At 48.3% G+C, this 14,560-nt stretch overlaps 1 protein-coding gene across 10 annotated transcripts in view; it reads right to left on the bottom strand.

Annotated features, from left to right (window-relative positions):
* Positions 1-14,560, bottom strand: part of ASRGL1 (asparaginase and isoaspartyl peptidase 1) — a 476,854-nt gene that overhangs the window by 366,975 nt on the left and 95,319 nt on the right. For 5 of the 10 annotated variants that reach the window (XM_078648034.1, XM_078648033.1, XM_078648038.1 and 2 more), the window contains one exon: positions 10,895-11,104. In XM_078648034.1, coding sequence (XP_078504160.1) covers positions 10,895-11,081 — 187 coding nt within the window. In that variant the 5' untranslated portion in view covers positions 11,082-11,104. The remainder of the gene's footprint in view (positions 1-10,894; positions 11,105-14,560) is intronic. The other 5 variants (XM_078648037.1, XM_078648035.1, XM_078648039.1 and 2 more) reach the window with 1 other exon arrangement.

Below are 14,560 nucleotides of genomic sequence, written 5' to 3' on the forward strand. Positions count from 1 at the left end.
GGTGAAATGAAATAATGTAAATATTATAAAGTACAACGTTCCAAAGTAGCAGGGACCCAAGAACCGAAGAACTTTAGAACGCCACGGCGTTGAAAGAGGTTTAAGGATCCCGATAGTGAGATATATCCTTTGACTAGATACCTCGCACTAGGCACCTCTGGTTTCCTTTTTATGTTTCCCCGCACACGCCCTACATGAACACACTACCCCCCCTCGACTCCGGAAACCATATCCCCGGGGACCCTGCCCCAAGGAGGAAAAGACGAGTAAGAGGTAAGTAAAGGACTTATGAATCCATGTATTTGAATGCGCGCGAATGCTGTCTCCCCCCCACCCCCCCCTTTTTTTCTCCCTCTGCAGGTTACATCAGAGATTACAGCCAAGGTGTGGGGAAGATCTGAGACCTTGCCATGTCTAAATACACGAAACGGACTAGCGCCGCAGGGTGGTGTCTAAGCACGCCTGCAAACTACTCACGTATCGAACAGACCCGGAAAATTAGCACAACTTGATAGAAAGTGATCACCCTTAAACCAGACCGGACGAATGAACCCATGTCACGTATGATGCGAAACTGTGAGGGAATGTGTGTGTGTGTGACTGAGGCGTTGACCCAACTGGTCAAAGGACCGAGAATGCGAGAAAGTGCGACAAAATGGTACCTCCTTTTTTCCTTCTTTCCTTTTCTCAAAGCACGTCCCCTCTACCCTGTCTAATGCTCAAACTGCATGATTACAAGATTCTAACGCGGACTCGTGAATACCCTTTACTGTGTAATGCACTAAATAGCCTTTCTTGAATATAAGGAAAGGATGGTTTTTAGGTTGTCAGATCCCCCCTTCTTTCCCGTTGTCTTCCCTCTCTTGTTTCTTAAAATCCACTCATATTTATCGATCACGATAGGCCTTATGGTCTAATACACAACCAATGGAGGTATGTGTGGAAATTTTATTTTTCTATGTCACCGAGCACACAATACACGCATGATACCTTACACTCGATATAGACTGTAGTGCAGCACGGCACCATGCACAACTTTGGTTACTACAGTAGATGATATATATGTGTGAATTCACTCTATCGATTAGGGTGCCGAAGTGCACAACGTTTCACCCCAATTGCATGGTATGCACGAGCATATTATGAGCACAATAGCACACTTATGGATGCTTTCCAACAACCATCTCAGGGGCAGAAACTTATGCATGAGAAAATCCAAAATGATACTTGTCTCACGGGCTGACCTGAAGTGTTATTCAGGATCACACATACAAATGTATATATCCCCAAGTATAGCTCCTTGTTTTCTGTATTATTTCCAGCCCTGAAGATTCGCAAGATGCGATGAAACACGTGTCGGCTGGTTGTTCACATGCTGTGTTGGAATAAACAAGGAGACCAAGACTTCTGTATTGACATTGAATTCCTTATATTTTCAAGTTGCATATCACTGTTGTTTCTCTGCATTTTGAAATTCTTACATTAGGACATTGTATCCGCTTTCTACTTGTCAAGTGTGTGCATAGGGTTTGCCATTTTAGCCTTTCTTGAATACACTGCCACCCTCTCTGTTGCACGTGTACTATTTAGCCTGCCGTTGCACTCTCTCTCTCTCTCTCTCTCTCTCTCTCTCTCTCTCTCTCTCTCTCTCTCTCTCTCTCTCTCACTCTCTCTCTCTCTCTCTCTCTCTCTCTCTATTTTTTTCACTACCACTCTTCCGAGTGGTTAGCCCCGAAATTGGCAGATTGCCACCCCTAGCACCCCACCTAATTGGCTTCAAATACCGTCAGTATTTGCACAAAAACTTGTCTCTACTACAATCACCCTGAGGCCGCGTCGTTACCTCTCCTTTTCCGCTAGAAGTCAATGAACCCGGGTTGGGCCGTAAGGGAAAGGACAGGTAAGACGACAGAGGTTCCCTAGTCTGACCCGAAATAAGGGAACTACATGTCAACGGCTCCTATAGTATAAAACAAGGACCTCAGAATACGCGACCCTCCCCTCCCCGAATTGTCGCAATACCCAGACCAGAAAAACGATCACCCCCGTTACCTCCCCTGTCTATGTCCCTGGTTGTTTCCCATAAAACCCCTGTCCTTCCTAGTTAAGTAACCGGGCTGTAAAAGGTTACGTAGGACCCAGAATGATGTTTTACAAGGTTAACAGACTAGACCAAGGTAAAGAAATCATCAAAATGAACCCCGCAGTAGTTGAAAAACAGGATGCACCGATAGAAAGGAAATGTTTAGCCATGTTCGTCTCTCAGCAAAATACCTGTGTAGTACCATGTTGACGACTCACTGTACCCTTTTGTAAATGTAAAACTCTAGAGAACGGCATATCTTTGCCAGATTTGTCTCCCGAAGGTGGGTTACCATCAGATGAACTGTCATGCCTGTAATAAATAATTATGAAGGAAAGTCATAATAAATCCAACAGGTCCGTCACCGGTCATTCATATGCCCGTTGTGAACATTAAATATAACGGACATTTTCATTCTTTGCCTGGAGCTGGGAGAGAAATAGACTTTTTGATTATCTCCATCTGCAAATTTTCTAAAGACTGTCTTTTCAAACTTGTTTAAGGGTACTGCTGTTGGAGGAGAGAAGGACCGGATGTGGGAGCACGAGGCCTGACTGCAGACTAAGGAACACCTGCGACATTAGCCAAGGCGAGACCACGACTGAAAAGAGCTGCAGGACGAGGCACTGTTTTCGACAGCATGAAAAGAAAGGGTCGACCTGATGCCCCTGCTCGACGTCCAGTGCCTGACGACAAGTCCCCGCTCTCTGAATTCCGTCACACGCCCGCCTATTTGAAGTCTCTCGTTCCCCTAGTTTGTTCCCAATTTGGCCTTGCTCCATCCCCCTTTTTCCTCTGACCTACCCTATGGACTGTTTTGAACGCTCTTCTTCCATCGGAACTTTCTGACAATCACCTCAAAGGACACAGGGCGAAAAGGACCTTTCCGACCAGAAACGCGAGGAAAGGGTCGTGCCCTGCAACGCAGAACTTAGAACAGAGCTGGACTTGTAGCTCCACCGCCGGTGCTCAACAGCGCCAACGAAAGACCACAAAGAACAATGAGAACTCATAAAACTTCGAACATTTGACATCCTCAACCACCGTTTTGCTACGCCTCATTTCTCTCCCAGCCGCCATTGTATTGATCCTGCTCCAATCCGAATCTGAAATATGTATTAACCTGCCAGTTCACGTTATGATATGTACTTGCTGCTCGCCGTTTTTGTATTTCATTCCTATGACTTTCCTGCTGAACAAATTTATCAAAGTTTATCAAATAGGTGCACCTCCTAAAAACTAGAAGCCTCAAAATGTATTGTTTACAACTCTTTTTCATCTAGGGTTCCTACCGTTTTCTTTCTCATGCTCACCACAGTAGAACCGAATAGAAAATGAACCAGCAAGATGTCTTGAATATGTTAAAGGGAGGACTGTGGAAAATTAGTGCGTTTTGGTGAACATTATCTGCGCCATCTTGCCTCTTCCCCTGATGCCACACTTTTGTCGTGCGCGCCCGCCATTTTAAGATGCCCCGATCAGAACAAACCCTTTTGCATGCCGCTGGCCCCTGACATAGCCCTTTGCCTTCACTAAGCCTGCACGCTGACCACCCCCTGCTTGCACCTGCCTTGAGTCATAAACCCCTCTTCGGCGCTGCTCTGCCCCAGGCCCTCATCCTGTTCCCAGCGCGACACCTCCCTGCTTTCCTTTCATGATCTCCGGCCCTTAGATGCAAACCCTGCTTTCCTTTCATGATCTCCGGCCCTTAGATGCAAACCCCCCTTTTTCCCCGTGTGCCCGTTTTGTCCTCCCCGTTCCCAAGCCGACACCCAGCTCTGCCGATACCACCCTTGCCCCTCCCCGTACAATAGAAAGCTTCCCCCATCAAAGAATCCCCGGGTTGATCAAAGCCCCCACCCCATGAGATCCGACCAAACTCCCCACATTCCGTGAATCAGCGGATTATCCAGCTGCGCGATGCTCATCACCTGTTGTGACTAGGGTGGGGACTTCAACTGTAAATGTGTGTGGGAACGGGCCCAAAAGGGGAGTTCCGAGAATGTCTTTTCCATACATCAAAGCTTTAACATGTATGTGTAATCTACAATAAAGTCATAAATGTGGGTATAAGAGGCCAGGCCTCAGTAATACAGTTAGAGCACCTCAGAACGATACCTTCTGTCCGTTTCGTTGTGTTCTCCTCCGGAGAGAATAAAAAAACCTTGTTTCCTGCTTTCCAGTCTCCAGCGCCTGCCTCTTCATTGATTTAAATAACTAGAGGGTCACAGAGGCAATACCGCCGGGCAAATATCGATTGTCCCCGACCCGATTGAACTTTTTACACTTCCTCGCCTTTCAATCCCACCCGTGCCCATTCAGTCAATTCGTGTGGTGAGCTGGCCATCTGGATGTCCCTAATCGTTTCCCTAGCGTCAGTCCATTTTTCTGCTTGTGACCTGGTCACATACATGCGGGTCGTCGTCCTATTCTCAGCTGTGGTACGGGCAGTGATGTCGGCCAGCGCGTTTCCCTGTCCGACTAAGTCTGTCACCTTCTTGTGTGCCTGACATTTGAATACCGCTAGTCGTTTGGGAAGGATAACTGCTTCAATCAGGGCGGAGACTAAATCTCCGTGGAGGATGGGCGTGCCGTGGGACATCAAGAATCCCCTTTCCCTCCATAAGAGTCCAAAATGGTGAACCACTCCGAAGGCGTACTGGCTGTCCGTGTAAATGTTTGCAGTAGTCCCTGTCGCTATAATGCATGCTCGTGTGAGGGCAATTAGCTCTGCCGCCTGTGCGGATCGCTGCGCGATACGGGCAGTTTCAACTACGGTTTGGGTTGTGGTAACTGCATAGGCAGCTGAAGTGGTGCCGTCGGGGAGTTTTATGCAAGAACCGTCTACCCATAGCTCTCCGTCAGGGTCTGTGAAGGCGGTGTCCCGAAGGTCAACTCTACTCCTAGTCTGTTCGTCTGTGAGGGTCACACAGTCATGTATAGGGGGGACGTTCGGGTCGTTTTCGGGCATGGGCAACAAGGTGGCTGGGTTCAGTGTGGTGCATCTTTTCAGCGTAATGTGGGGTGCAAGCAGGGTTAGTCCGTACCCGGTCAGTCGTGCGCTGGTCAGGTGTTGCGTCTTAGTCTGGTTTAGGAGGGTGTCAACAGCATGGGGCACTAATAACGTGAGGGAATTCGAGAGTACGATCCCCTCACTTTGTCGGATAGAGACAGCAGCGGCAGCTACGGCTCGAAGGCAGGCAGGCAAGGCTCTCGCTACGGGGTCAAGGGTGGCAGAGAAATAAGCACATGGTCGTTGCTTGGGGCCAATAGTTTGCGTCAGGACAGACAAAGCGCACCCCTCCCTTTCGTGAGTGTAGAGAGAGAAGGGTTTGGTGTAATCGGGGGTTCCTAGGACTGGCGCAGAACAAAGGGCGTCTCGAAGCTCTTTGAAGGAGGATTGGCATTCGGGGGTCCAAGGGAGTGGGAAGGGGACATCTTTGGCTAGTAGGGAAAGTAGTGGCTTTACAATGAGGCTGAAATTTGGCAACCACTGCCGGCAGAAGGAGGTGAGGCCTACCAGGGAGCGGACTTGTTTCTGGGTCTTTGGGACAGGGGTTTCTAGAATGGCCTGAATTCGATTGGGTGTAAGCTTTCTCCCGTCTTTGGACAAGAGGTGGCCTAGGTAGGTGACCTGGGGTTGGCAGAATTGCAACTTCTTCTTGGAGACCTTGTGGCCATTTTCCGCAAGGAAGTGCAAGAGTTGGATGGTGGCTGTGACCGCAAGTGGAGTGGTGTCGGCCGCCAAAATGATGTCATCGACGTACTGTACCAACACCACTCCTTCCGGTAGCTGAACGGCGTCCAGCTGCCTCTTGAGGGCCTGACTATAGATGCTGGGGCTTTCTGTGTAACCTTGGGGAGCTCTACAAAATCTATATGAGCGGGATTTTAACGTGAAGCCGAAAAGGTAGCGGCTGTCCGGGTGGATGGGGATGGAGAAGAAAGCGTTTTTGAGGTCTATTACAGTGAAGGTGGTGGCTGTGGAAGGAATCAGGGTCAGAATGGTGGCGATATCTGAGACTACGGGGTACTGAGGTACAACTACATTATTGACCTCTCGAAGGTCGATGATGAAGCGGTACGCTTTCTCATCTCCTTCGCCCTGCTTCTTCACAATGGGTAGGATAGGGCTGTTGCAAATATTGCTGACTACTTCCTCTACCACTCCTGCCTCTACCAGGGACTGGACTATCATCATTAATGCCTTCTCACCTTCGGGCGATATCCGATATTGTGGGAGTTTTGGGAGCATCGCATCTTGGCGGACAGTTATGCGCACGGGGTCAATCATCATTCGTCCTACATCAGCGTCAGTTTTAGCCCATAGATACAGAGGTAGAGAGTCAAGTAAGGATGCGTCAGTGTCAGAGATAGAGAGCATGTGTCGTGCATGATGATGTCTGAGCAGAATCGGGTTATCGTACAGAATGACTCGAACCCCGTCCTGTGAACACCTGATAGTAGCTCGGAAATGCTTTAGTAAATCAAGTCCCATAATGGCATCGGGGGTGTTGGAGGAAAGCAGAAACGTTGTGTCAGTGGGGTTACTGTCCAAGTCGAAGGAAACCGGTGCGGATAAAGGGTTAGTGGAGGGCGTTCCATCAAAGCCTATTGATGTTATGTGTGAGCCAGACAAGGGTGCCCTTGGAATCAGTCGTTTAGATAACGCACTACATGTCGCGCCAGTGTCTACCAGAAATGGAGACTTCGTACCTAGGACCTTAGCGGTGACGTAAGGACCTTGCTGGTCAACATAGAGCTCGACTGGATCCCTTCCTTGCCCATGGCAGTCCTATGCAAAGTCGTGAGTGTTGTCGCAGTCAGACTGTTGGCACTGATTCTGTCGGGGGCGGTCAAATGTGTTCGGTTTGCCAGGTCTGTCATTGTTGGTGTCGTGGGTGTGCCCTCGTCCCTGCCCTCTAGTCTTGGGGCCATTTGCCATGTCCCTTGTCTCTTTATTTTTAATCATTTCCAGGAGGACCGGGCATTGAGACTTCCAATGGCCAAATCCTTTGCAAAACGCACACTGGTTCTCATCGAGGTCTGTTCGTGGAGCGCCGGGTGTGGGTGTGCGGTCTCTAGGGGGTGCATTTGGCTGGTAGTTTCCTCTATACCGTTCCCTTCCTGTCGTCACTCCCTGCAATTGAGCAATCATCACTCGTTCTTTCAAGTCCTTTTTCTTTTTCTCAGTCGCCCTCTCGTTCTCGTTCTTTTGGTGTTTGTAATACTGAGCCATCTGAAGGATAGCTGCAGGTTTGGAGGCCCTCCAACTACTCTCGCTCGTCTGTAACTTTTGGGAGACCTCTTGCGATAGACCCTTTACGTAGTTTTGCACGAATAGGTGTTGTCCGGTTGCAGTGGTCATGTCTTGGCCACTGTAGTCGGAGAACACCGTTTCAAATCGGGAGAAGTATTCTGATACGTCTTCCTGGGGTTTCTGACGGCAAGCCGTGACTACCGACCAGTCTACCTTCTTCTCTGGGATCAATGTCTTTAGCTTCTGAACTATTTTGTCCGGGAGTTCCAGTATGTCTTTTACAGGTTTCTTTCCAGGCTCCCGTTGCCTATCTAGTTCACTGAGTTGATTCCAGGTATGTCCGAACAGATCTGTGTGGTCGGTTTTCCGGATTTGCTTCCACACGTCAGCCGGCAGACATAACCCGAAAAACAAGTCAATGTCCGCTAGAGTCATTATGGTTGAGCCCAAGGCTGTACCTAGTTCGGTATAAAATGCTGTCGGGTTCTTTCTTAAATCGGGTAGGGTTTGCCTAAAAGTTAAAATATCTTGCCGATCCCATGGTTGATAAAGCCAGTTGTACACAACCCTCCCCTTTGCATCTGCATGGTTGATATCGTCGTTCGTTCCCTGACCTCGTGGGGGAACCCAGTAGGGGGCGGCTTCTCTGATAGGCATCATAGTGTTGCCTACTTCTGATGGGGACCCCGTCGTCTCGGGAACTGTACTCTTAACTTCTGGTTTCTGTTCCGTGAGGTGGCGGAAAACCTCAAGCGTTTGCATGAAGAGGTCCGCCGCGTCACGCTCGGCCTCGTTTCCAATATCGACTTTTCTATATAACGCTGTCAGTTTAGCAGGACCCCGATTCTGATACCTATCCTCATATGCGTTCAGAGTGTGGTAACTAAACCGTAAAATGAAATGCCGTCTGTGGCTACCGGCATGTGAATTGTGCATATCCATCGTGTATTCTTCGCTCTCCTTCCGGTCTACCAGTGCCTTTACTATCTTGTCAATTCCCTCCCGTTCCTCTTTGCTCAATCTATTCGGTCTGGCCGGTGGCTGCTTGTTAGTCTCGGGTTCATCTGATGTTGTTACTAATGCGGCCGGAGCAGAGGCCGTGAGGGCTGGGGCACTAGCTTCAAGGTTATTCTCATTTGCACTCGGAGCTGGCAAGTGCTGTACTAGGGGTTGGGAGGGGGCATATGGGGGGGGCATATAGATGATCGGAGGACCTAGCAGCAGCTCATCGTTCGCCCGTTGTTTGGAAGTCAGCTCAGGGTAGAGCGTAGAGGGGGTCCTAACAGGACACTGGCCTGTCGACTCAGATTCCTGTTTTTGTCTGGCTTCCTCCCTTTCTTTTATCTCTTCTTCTAGTCTCTTAGCGGCCAGGTGGGCTGCCTTTCGTAACTCTTTTCCTATTCTCGCTTCTTCTCTTTTCTTTCGTTGCTCTGCTTCTTTGCGCCACATGCCGAAACTATCAAGCATAGTGGGCGTGGTTTTATTGTTACAAAGGGCTGTTTCCAGCACGCTTATTTTTGTGTCATCGAAGGATCCTATCAGTGGCCACTGACTTTCCTGATCCTTTTTAGTATATTTATTCCATAACTTACTATAAGCTACGGCGACTAGTCCATATTTTAAAAACATATCCTTATTAGGGGTGCCCTCCAGAGGAGCCGGATGATCCACCTCTAATAAGCGGTCCGGGCTGAACCAATTACTGACCAATGGGGAGAAGATAGGCATGACGGGTTACAACGGGGACAAAAGTCTGCACTACCTATCCTTCACTACTTTGTGAAGACTGGACAGAATATTTCTATTCTGCAGTATTCGCAAATAGGGAATACCCAAAGAGAGAACCAATATCGAACAATTAATGTCTGTTCAATCAAACAATCAGTGGCGAGAAAGAAATAGGCACGACGGGTTACAATGGGGGCAAAAGCCTGCGTTACCTATTCTTCACTATCTGCAAAGGAGGACAGAATACTTTTATCCTTCCCTGTTTGTAGACAGAAAATTCTCGAGAAAACAATCCTCGAACAAACAATGTTCGGGCAAACAATCAATCAGTGGGGGAGAAAGATAGGCACGACGGATTACAACGGGGGCAAAGGCCTGCGTTACCTACCCTTCACTACCTGCAAAGGAAGAGAGAATACTTTTATCCCTCTCAGTTTGCAGACAGAGAATCTCCAAGAGAACCAACAATTCGGAGAGTAATACTAGTATTTTCCAATCAAACAATCAAATATTTCCCAGTTTGTCGTGTTACACGGACCGTATGGACAGTTTCTCGTCTTCCGCTTCCAGCGCCCGATCGTCCTCTATTCTCCGTAATTGCTGTGGCACTCCTGATGGTTCCCAGTCAGGACCGTAGATCACTCGAGAGAGGTCTGCTCGGAACCAGTGAAGTTCGGATGATCGGCTGCCAGACGAGGGTCTATCGGGCAGGTGCACTTCCCGATCGTTGCAGTCGTTCACTCCGTCGTCTGGACCTCTCCCACTGGATCCACGTGTCGCTGATGGGCCCCACGTTTGGGACGCCAATTGATGAAAAAGGGTTCAGGCAGATCAGGTCGTTTTACCCCTTTTCTATGTTTGCCCGGCGTTAGCCGCTTCTCACCCAACTCACGATTACCAAATAAAGAGGCAGGCGCTGGAGACTGGAAAGCGGGAAACAGGAGTTTATTTCCGACGGAAACAGAACACGTCAGCTCAGACAACAGGGTATCTTCTCGAGGTGCTCTAACCGCATCTCTGAGGCCTGGCCTCTTATACACATGTTTATGGCTTTATTACATTTATGACATCCGTGGTATTGCTTTGAAGTTCACAAAGGCATCTTTGGAATCCCCGGTTCAGGCCCGTTCTCACACATATCTACAGTAGAGGTCCCCACCCAAATCACAGCATGATGGCTATCGCGCAGCTGGACATTCCGCTGGGAACAGGAATGTGGGCCATCGGTCGGATCTAGGGGGAGGGTGAAGGCATTGATTAATCCCCGCTCCTTTGATGTGGGGCGAGGTCCTACTGTAGGGGGCAATAAACTGCATCTGCTGAGCTAAGTGATGGCCTGGGGTCAGGCCGGACAATCGGGCAGGGAGGAAGAGGTTATCAAAAGGGCCTGTTCTATGAATGAGATGAAAGAGCGAGGGGGTTCAGCACGGGATGTGGCTCGGAGGCAGGGTCGCGCTGGAGGTGCGTTTATGACCCAAGCAGGAGAGACCGGGGGTTGTCGGGGATGCTTGCGAGGCTGGGAAGTGAGGGGGAGAGAGAGACGCTGGCTATCGGGAGTGGGCAGAGAGGCCATGGCAATCAAAATGGTTGCTGCTTACGCGCACGTATGGATCTGAAAAGGACAAGATGGCGCCGATAATGTTTACGCCACAATCCAGATTTTAACAGCCCTTCGGCAACATTAAAACAAACAGTACGTTTCCTGTATGGACAATTACAATTTTGTATTGCTTGCTAGAAATTGATGCAAGATTATCTGCATCAAAATTTCTCAAAGACACAACACAGGTGGTATGAGGTTAGCAATCTGGAAGGATGATTACCTGCATTAAAATGTGGATCATCTTCCATTACAACAACAGCTTCTTCTACTGCATCCATTGCACTGCCTCCTTCCTTCAGAATGCTGTAACCTTTCAGAGCAGCTCGTTTGACACCTGCTTTGCATCCCGCCTCTCTTTCAGTGGAAATGTTACCTGCACCACCATGTATCACAATAACAGGCTTCATGTTTATGCCTTTGTGAGCATCTACTGGATAAAAACATAAATAAATATGTTAATCATGAACAATTAAAATTGACGTAAAAACAATCCCATCTCAGGCATAGTTAATTATGACAAATACGCCGTATATCATTACCCAACGCCTTGAGACATCTGCTCTTGGGGGACATTTCTCATGAACTATTACCACCAGCAAAGTGCACTTGCAAACTGTCCCCAACTGTGGTACAAGTAACCAAGAACTAAATGAACGTACCATTTCCCATCAGCTTCTGAAGATTGGTGGACGAGGGCAGGTACGTTAGCATCTTAAGAAAACAAACAACCATAGATGCAGTAGGTGTAATCTTGTACACTTCTTCCAAAAACAGGGCTTTGGAAAAGATGTATCTTATAGAGGTTAGGCTAAGGATAAGAAAAACTCGCATCCAAATGTTATGTGTTCTCCTGCATCAATCCCCCTCTTCTCTTGCAGGAGAAAAGGGAAACATGAATATGCAGCAGGTGTCCATAGCCCACAATAGCAATGGGCATCCATGTCCCCAAACACTAATGATTTAGTGGCTCCTTGATAGAAGCATGCATCATTGCTCCTAGACTATATATGCTTCAGTGATCCTGGGAAACATATGCACCAATAGCCGCAGGACCTACATATCTCGGAAGTCCCAGACAGAACACTGAAAGCCCCAGATTTAAATGTGGATTAATGGCCCCACACAGTAAGGACCATTTAATAGCCCTGCATAGTAAGTAGCATTCATGCCCCCACATAGTAAGGAGCATCAGTTGTTGAACCCTATAGTAAGGAACAGTAGTAGACCCACATGGTAATGAGAACTTCCACAAAGTAACCAACGTGAACGACCCCACACAGTAAAAGGCAGGCAAGAGGGGAAGGAAAAGATGAGACAGACTGTGTTCAAACAGAAGAAAACAACGAGGGGGCGGAAGAAGAAAAGGACATAAGGGAAGTAGAGCAAACAACGGCAAAGCATAAAAAACTGAAGAAACAAGCACAGCATAAGAATGAAATAGGTGAAAGAACGAAGGAAAGGAAGCAACACATGAAAGAGTATGCAGACTGAAAAGCATAAGCACACAGAAGGAATTAGTAGATATGAGAAAGGTGTAACTGAAATTTGACAGGAGAGACAAAGACAGAAGAATCAGGCAAGTAAAAGGCATGCCTAGGCAAGAGGGAGCGAAAGGCACAAGGAGGTATGAGGGTAAGGAGGCAGCATGCACACATGGGGAGGGGCCGCTGTCAGCAAAAAGCATGAGAGGCTCAGTGAGGAATAGGATGAGTCGGCAATAGCATCTCAGGGACACCTATCTTTTTCACTGTACTGCAGCTGGTGGCCCCCAAAGAAATAGAATACTTACGCAGCATCATTGGGTCTAGCTGGAAGAAGGAAACACGGGGGTTGCATGTGTGGCCTCTGTGGGAAGGGCTCTGGTGTCAAACAAATGACGAGAGGCTCTTATCTTGTCACAGTAATAATCCAGCTGCGCTTATGCATGGACTGTAGTGAGTGAGAGCTAATTGGGCACGTGTTGTGCTTATGATCCTGGTTTGTATGGGAGGAGGCTCTGCATCTTGGATGTAAACGTTTAAAAAAAACAGCACTATACTGCATTCTTGAACTGTTAATTCTGGATGTTTCTAGTTTGAAGTAGAGAGTTTGATGACGTGAATGCCCTGAAGGGGGTGAAACATATGGTGAACAAGAACTATACTGCAGGGTGGAAGAAGAGGAGAGCGGGTAGAATGAGGGGTCAGGTAAGAGGGACAAAGAGACGTTAGGTGAAGATGCACAAGATTCAGGTAAGGTTACTTTCCCAGGCATTAACAAGTGTATTGTTGACATTCCTGAAACTAGAGGGAGGACACCTAGACACTGAAGTACGGAAATAAGAAACAGACTTCCCTTCGAAATATGATTATTTCCCACCCAGATAGCTGCGGATTAGTCTTAATTAAGCATGCCATTTGGTGGATGGTAGGGTAGGACTGCAGTTTCTGTTGTCAATGTGTCAATTTAGGAGAGTCACCCGTTTGTCTCTCTTCCTGATCGCCTTAAGGTGCGGCTGTTGATTGTCTGGTGCAGGCTGCTCACACCTCTTTGGGTCTCTCTTACAGGAGCTCCAGTTAGAGATGGCCATGTTGTGGAGATTACCACTACAGACAAAGGCTGAGTCAGGAAGACAGCCTGAGATGGATCTATGAAAGGAGAAATGATCCAAACCAGTTCTCCAAGGGTAGACCGATAATACACCACCGCTGTGTGCCATCTCTGCACAACGCCAGTTACCCACTTTTTTGTTCCATATGTAAATCCTATTTGACCAAGGAGGGCATGCGCCACAGAGTATTCAGTGGAATCCTGCGCAACCAAAACTGGTGTCTTCCCGACAACAAGCTTCCCAAAGGTGAATGGCCATCTAGAATCTGATCTGGAAGAACAACTATTTTCTCTGTCCTTGAATGCATAGATAGCCCTGCCTGGACAAAGGTGAGTGAGCCATCTCTGCAGGAGAGCTCACAAATGGTGTGGACTAGTAGTTGACCTGGTTTGCCTGTCTGCCAGAGACTTGTGAGGAGTGTGACTAGCATGGCCCTAATTAGGAGCCGGTCACTGATGCCAAAGCAGAGGATTCGCAGCCTGTGTGGTTCAGATCACAGTCTTGCAGCTGCAGCTATTGTTGGACAATCATGTTATTGAGTCCAAGTGTTCTGTTAAGGAAGGGATCAATCCTGACTTGTAGCACCTGCTTGAAAGCCTGAAGTGACTCGTGGACGGAGCTAGGACACTTGCCCTCTTGTGCCCGAGCTGTCTGCACCACGGAAGAAGTTCAAGAGTGCCAAACAAAGCCAATTTGTGGATAGCCCCTGGCACTTGTCAAGTGGGTGCAGACTAAGCAGGAAGCAAAAACTATGACTGAAGCACTGGTAAGTGTGACTAAGTTACTGAGTGGCTGCCCATGACACTATCCCCAAGTGTGCCAGTTCAGATCGGGCTGCCCAGAAGCACCTTAAAGCAACCCAGTCACCAACCCGGGACCTGCACCTTGCGGGGAGGCCTCAGCAACTGTCCCCAATACTCACCCATCCAGAAGTAAAAGGTCTGATTGCAACCAAAGGGCCCAACTGCTGCTGACACTATCTGCCCAGAAGACGGACAGCATCTTAAGAAAGCCACAGGCTGGCGCTTCCTACATGACACTTGACTGAGGCTACACATACTGAAGATCAAGAGGCCAACGCGAGCCCTACCACAGCCCCAGAACAAGGGTGAAAGAGTGAGTGCTGTTACTGCCAAAGACTGATAGCCAAGAGGGAAATGTGCTGCACATGCAGTACTACCCACACCAGAACAACTCTAAAGTAAAAAGGCAAAGCTAGACTGGGGCAGCCCTACCTGGAAGTCTTAGCCTCTGACACACATGTCACTTATCTGACAGTTTTCTTTACGGTCTACT

The sequence above is a fragment of the Lissotriton helveticus genome, chromosome 6 (genome assembly GCF_964261635.1).
Source record: "Lissotriton helveticus chromosome 6, aLisHel1.1, whole genome shotgun sequence".
In the NCBI taxonomy this organism is placed as follows: Eukaryota; Metazoa; Chordata; class Amphibia; order Caudata; family Salamandridae; genus Lissotriton; species Lissotriton helveticus.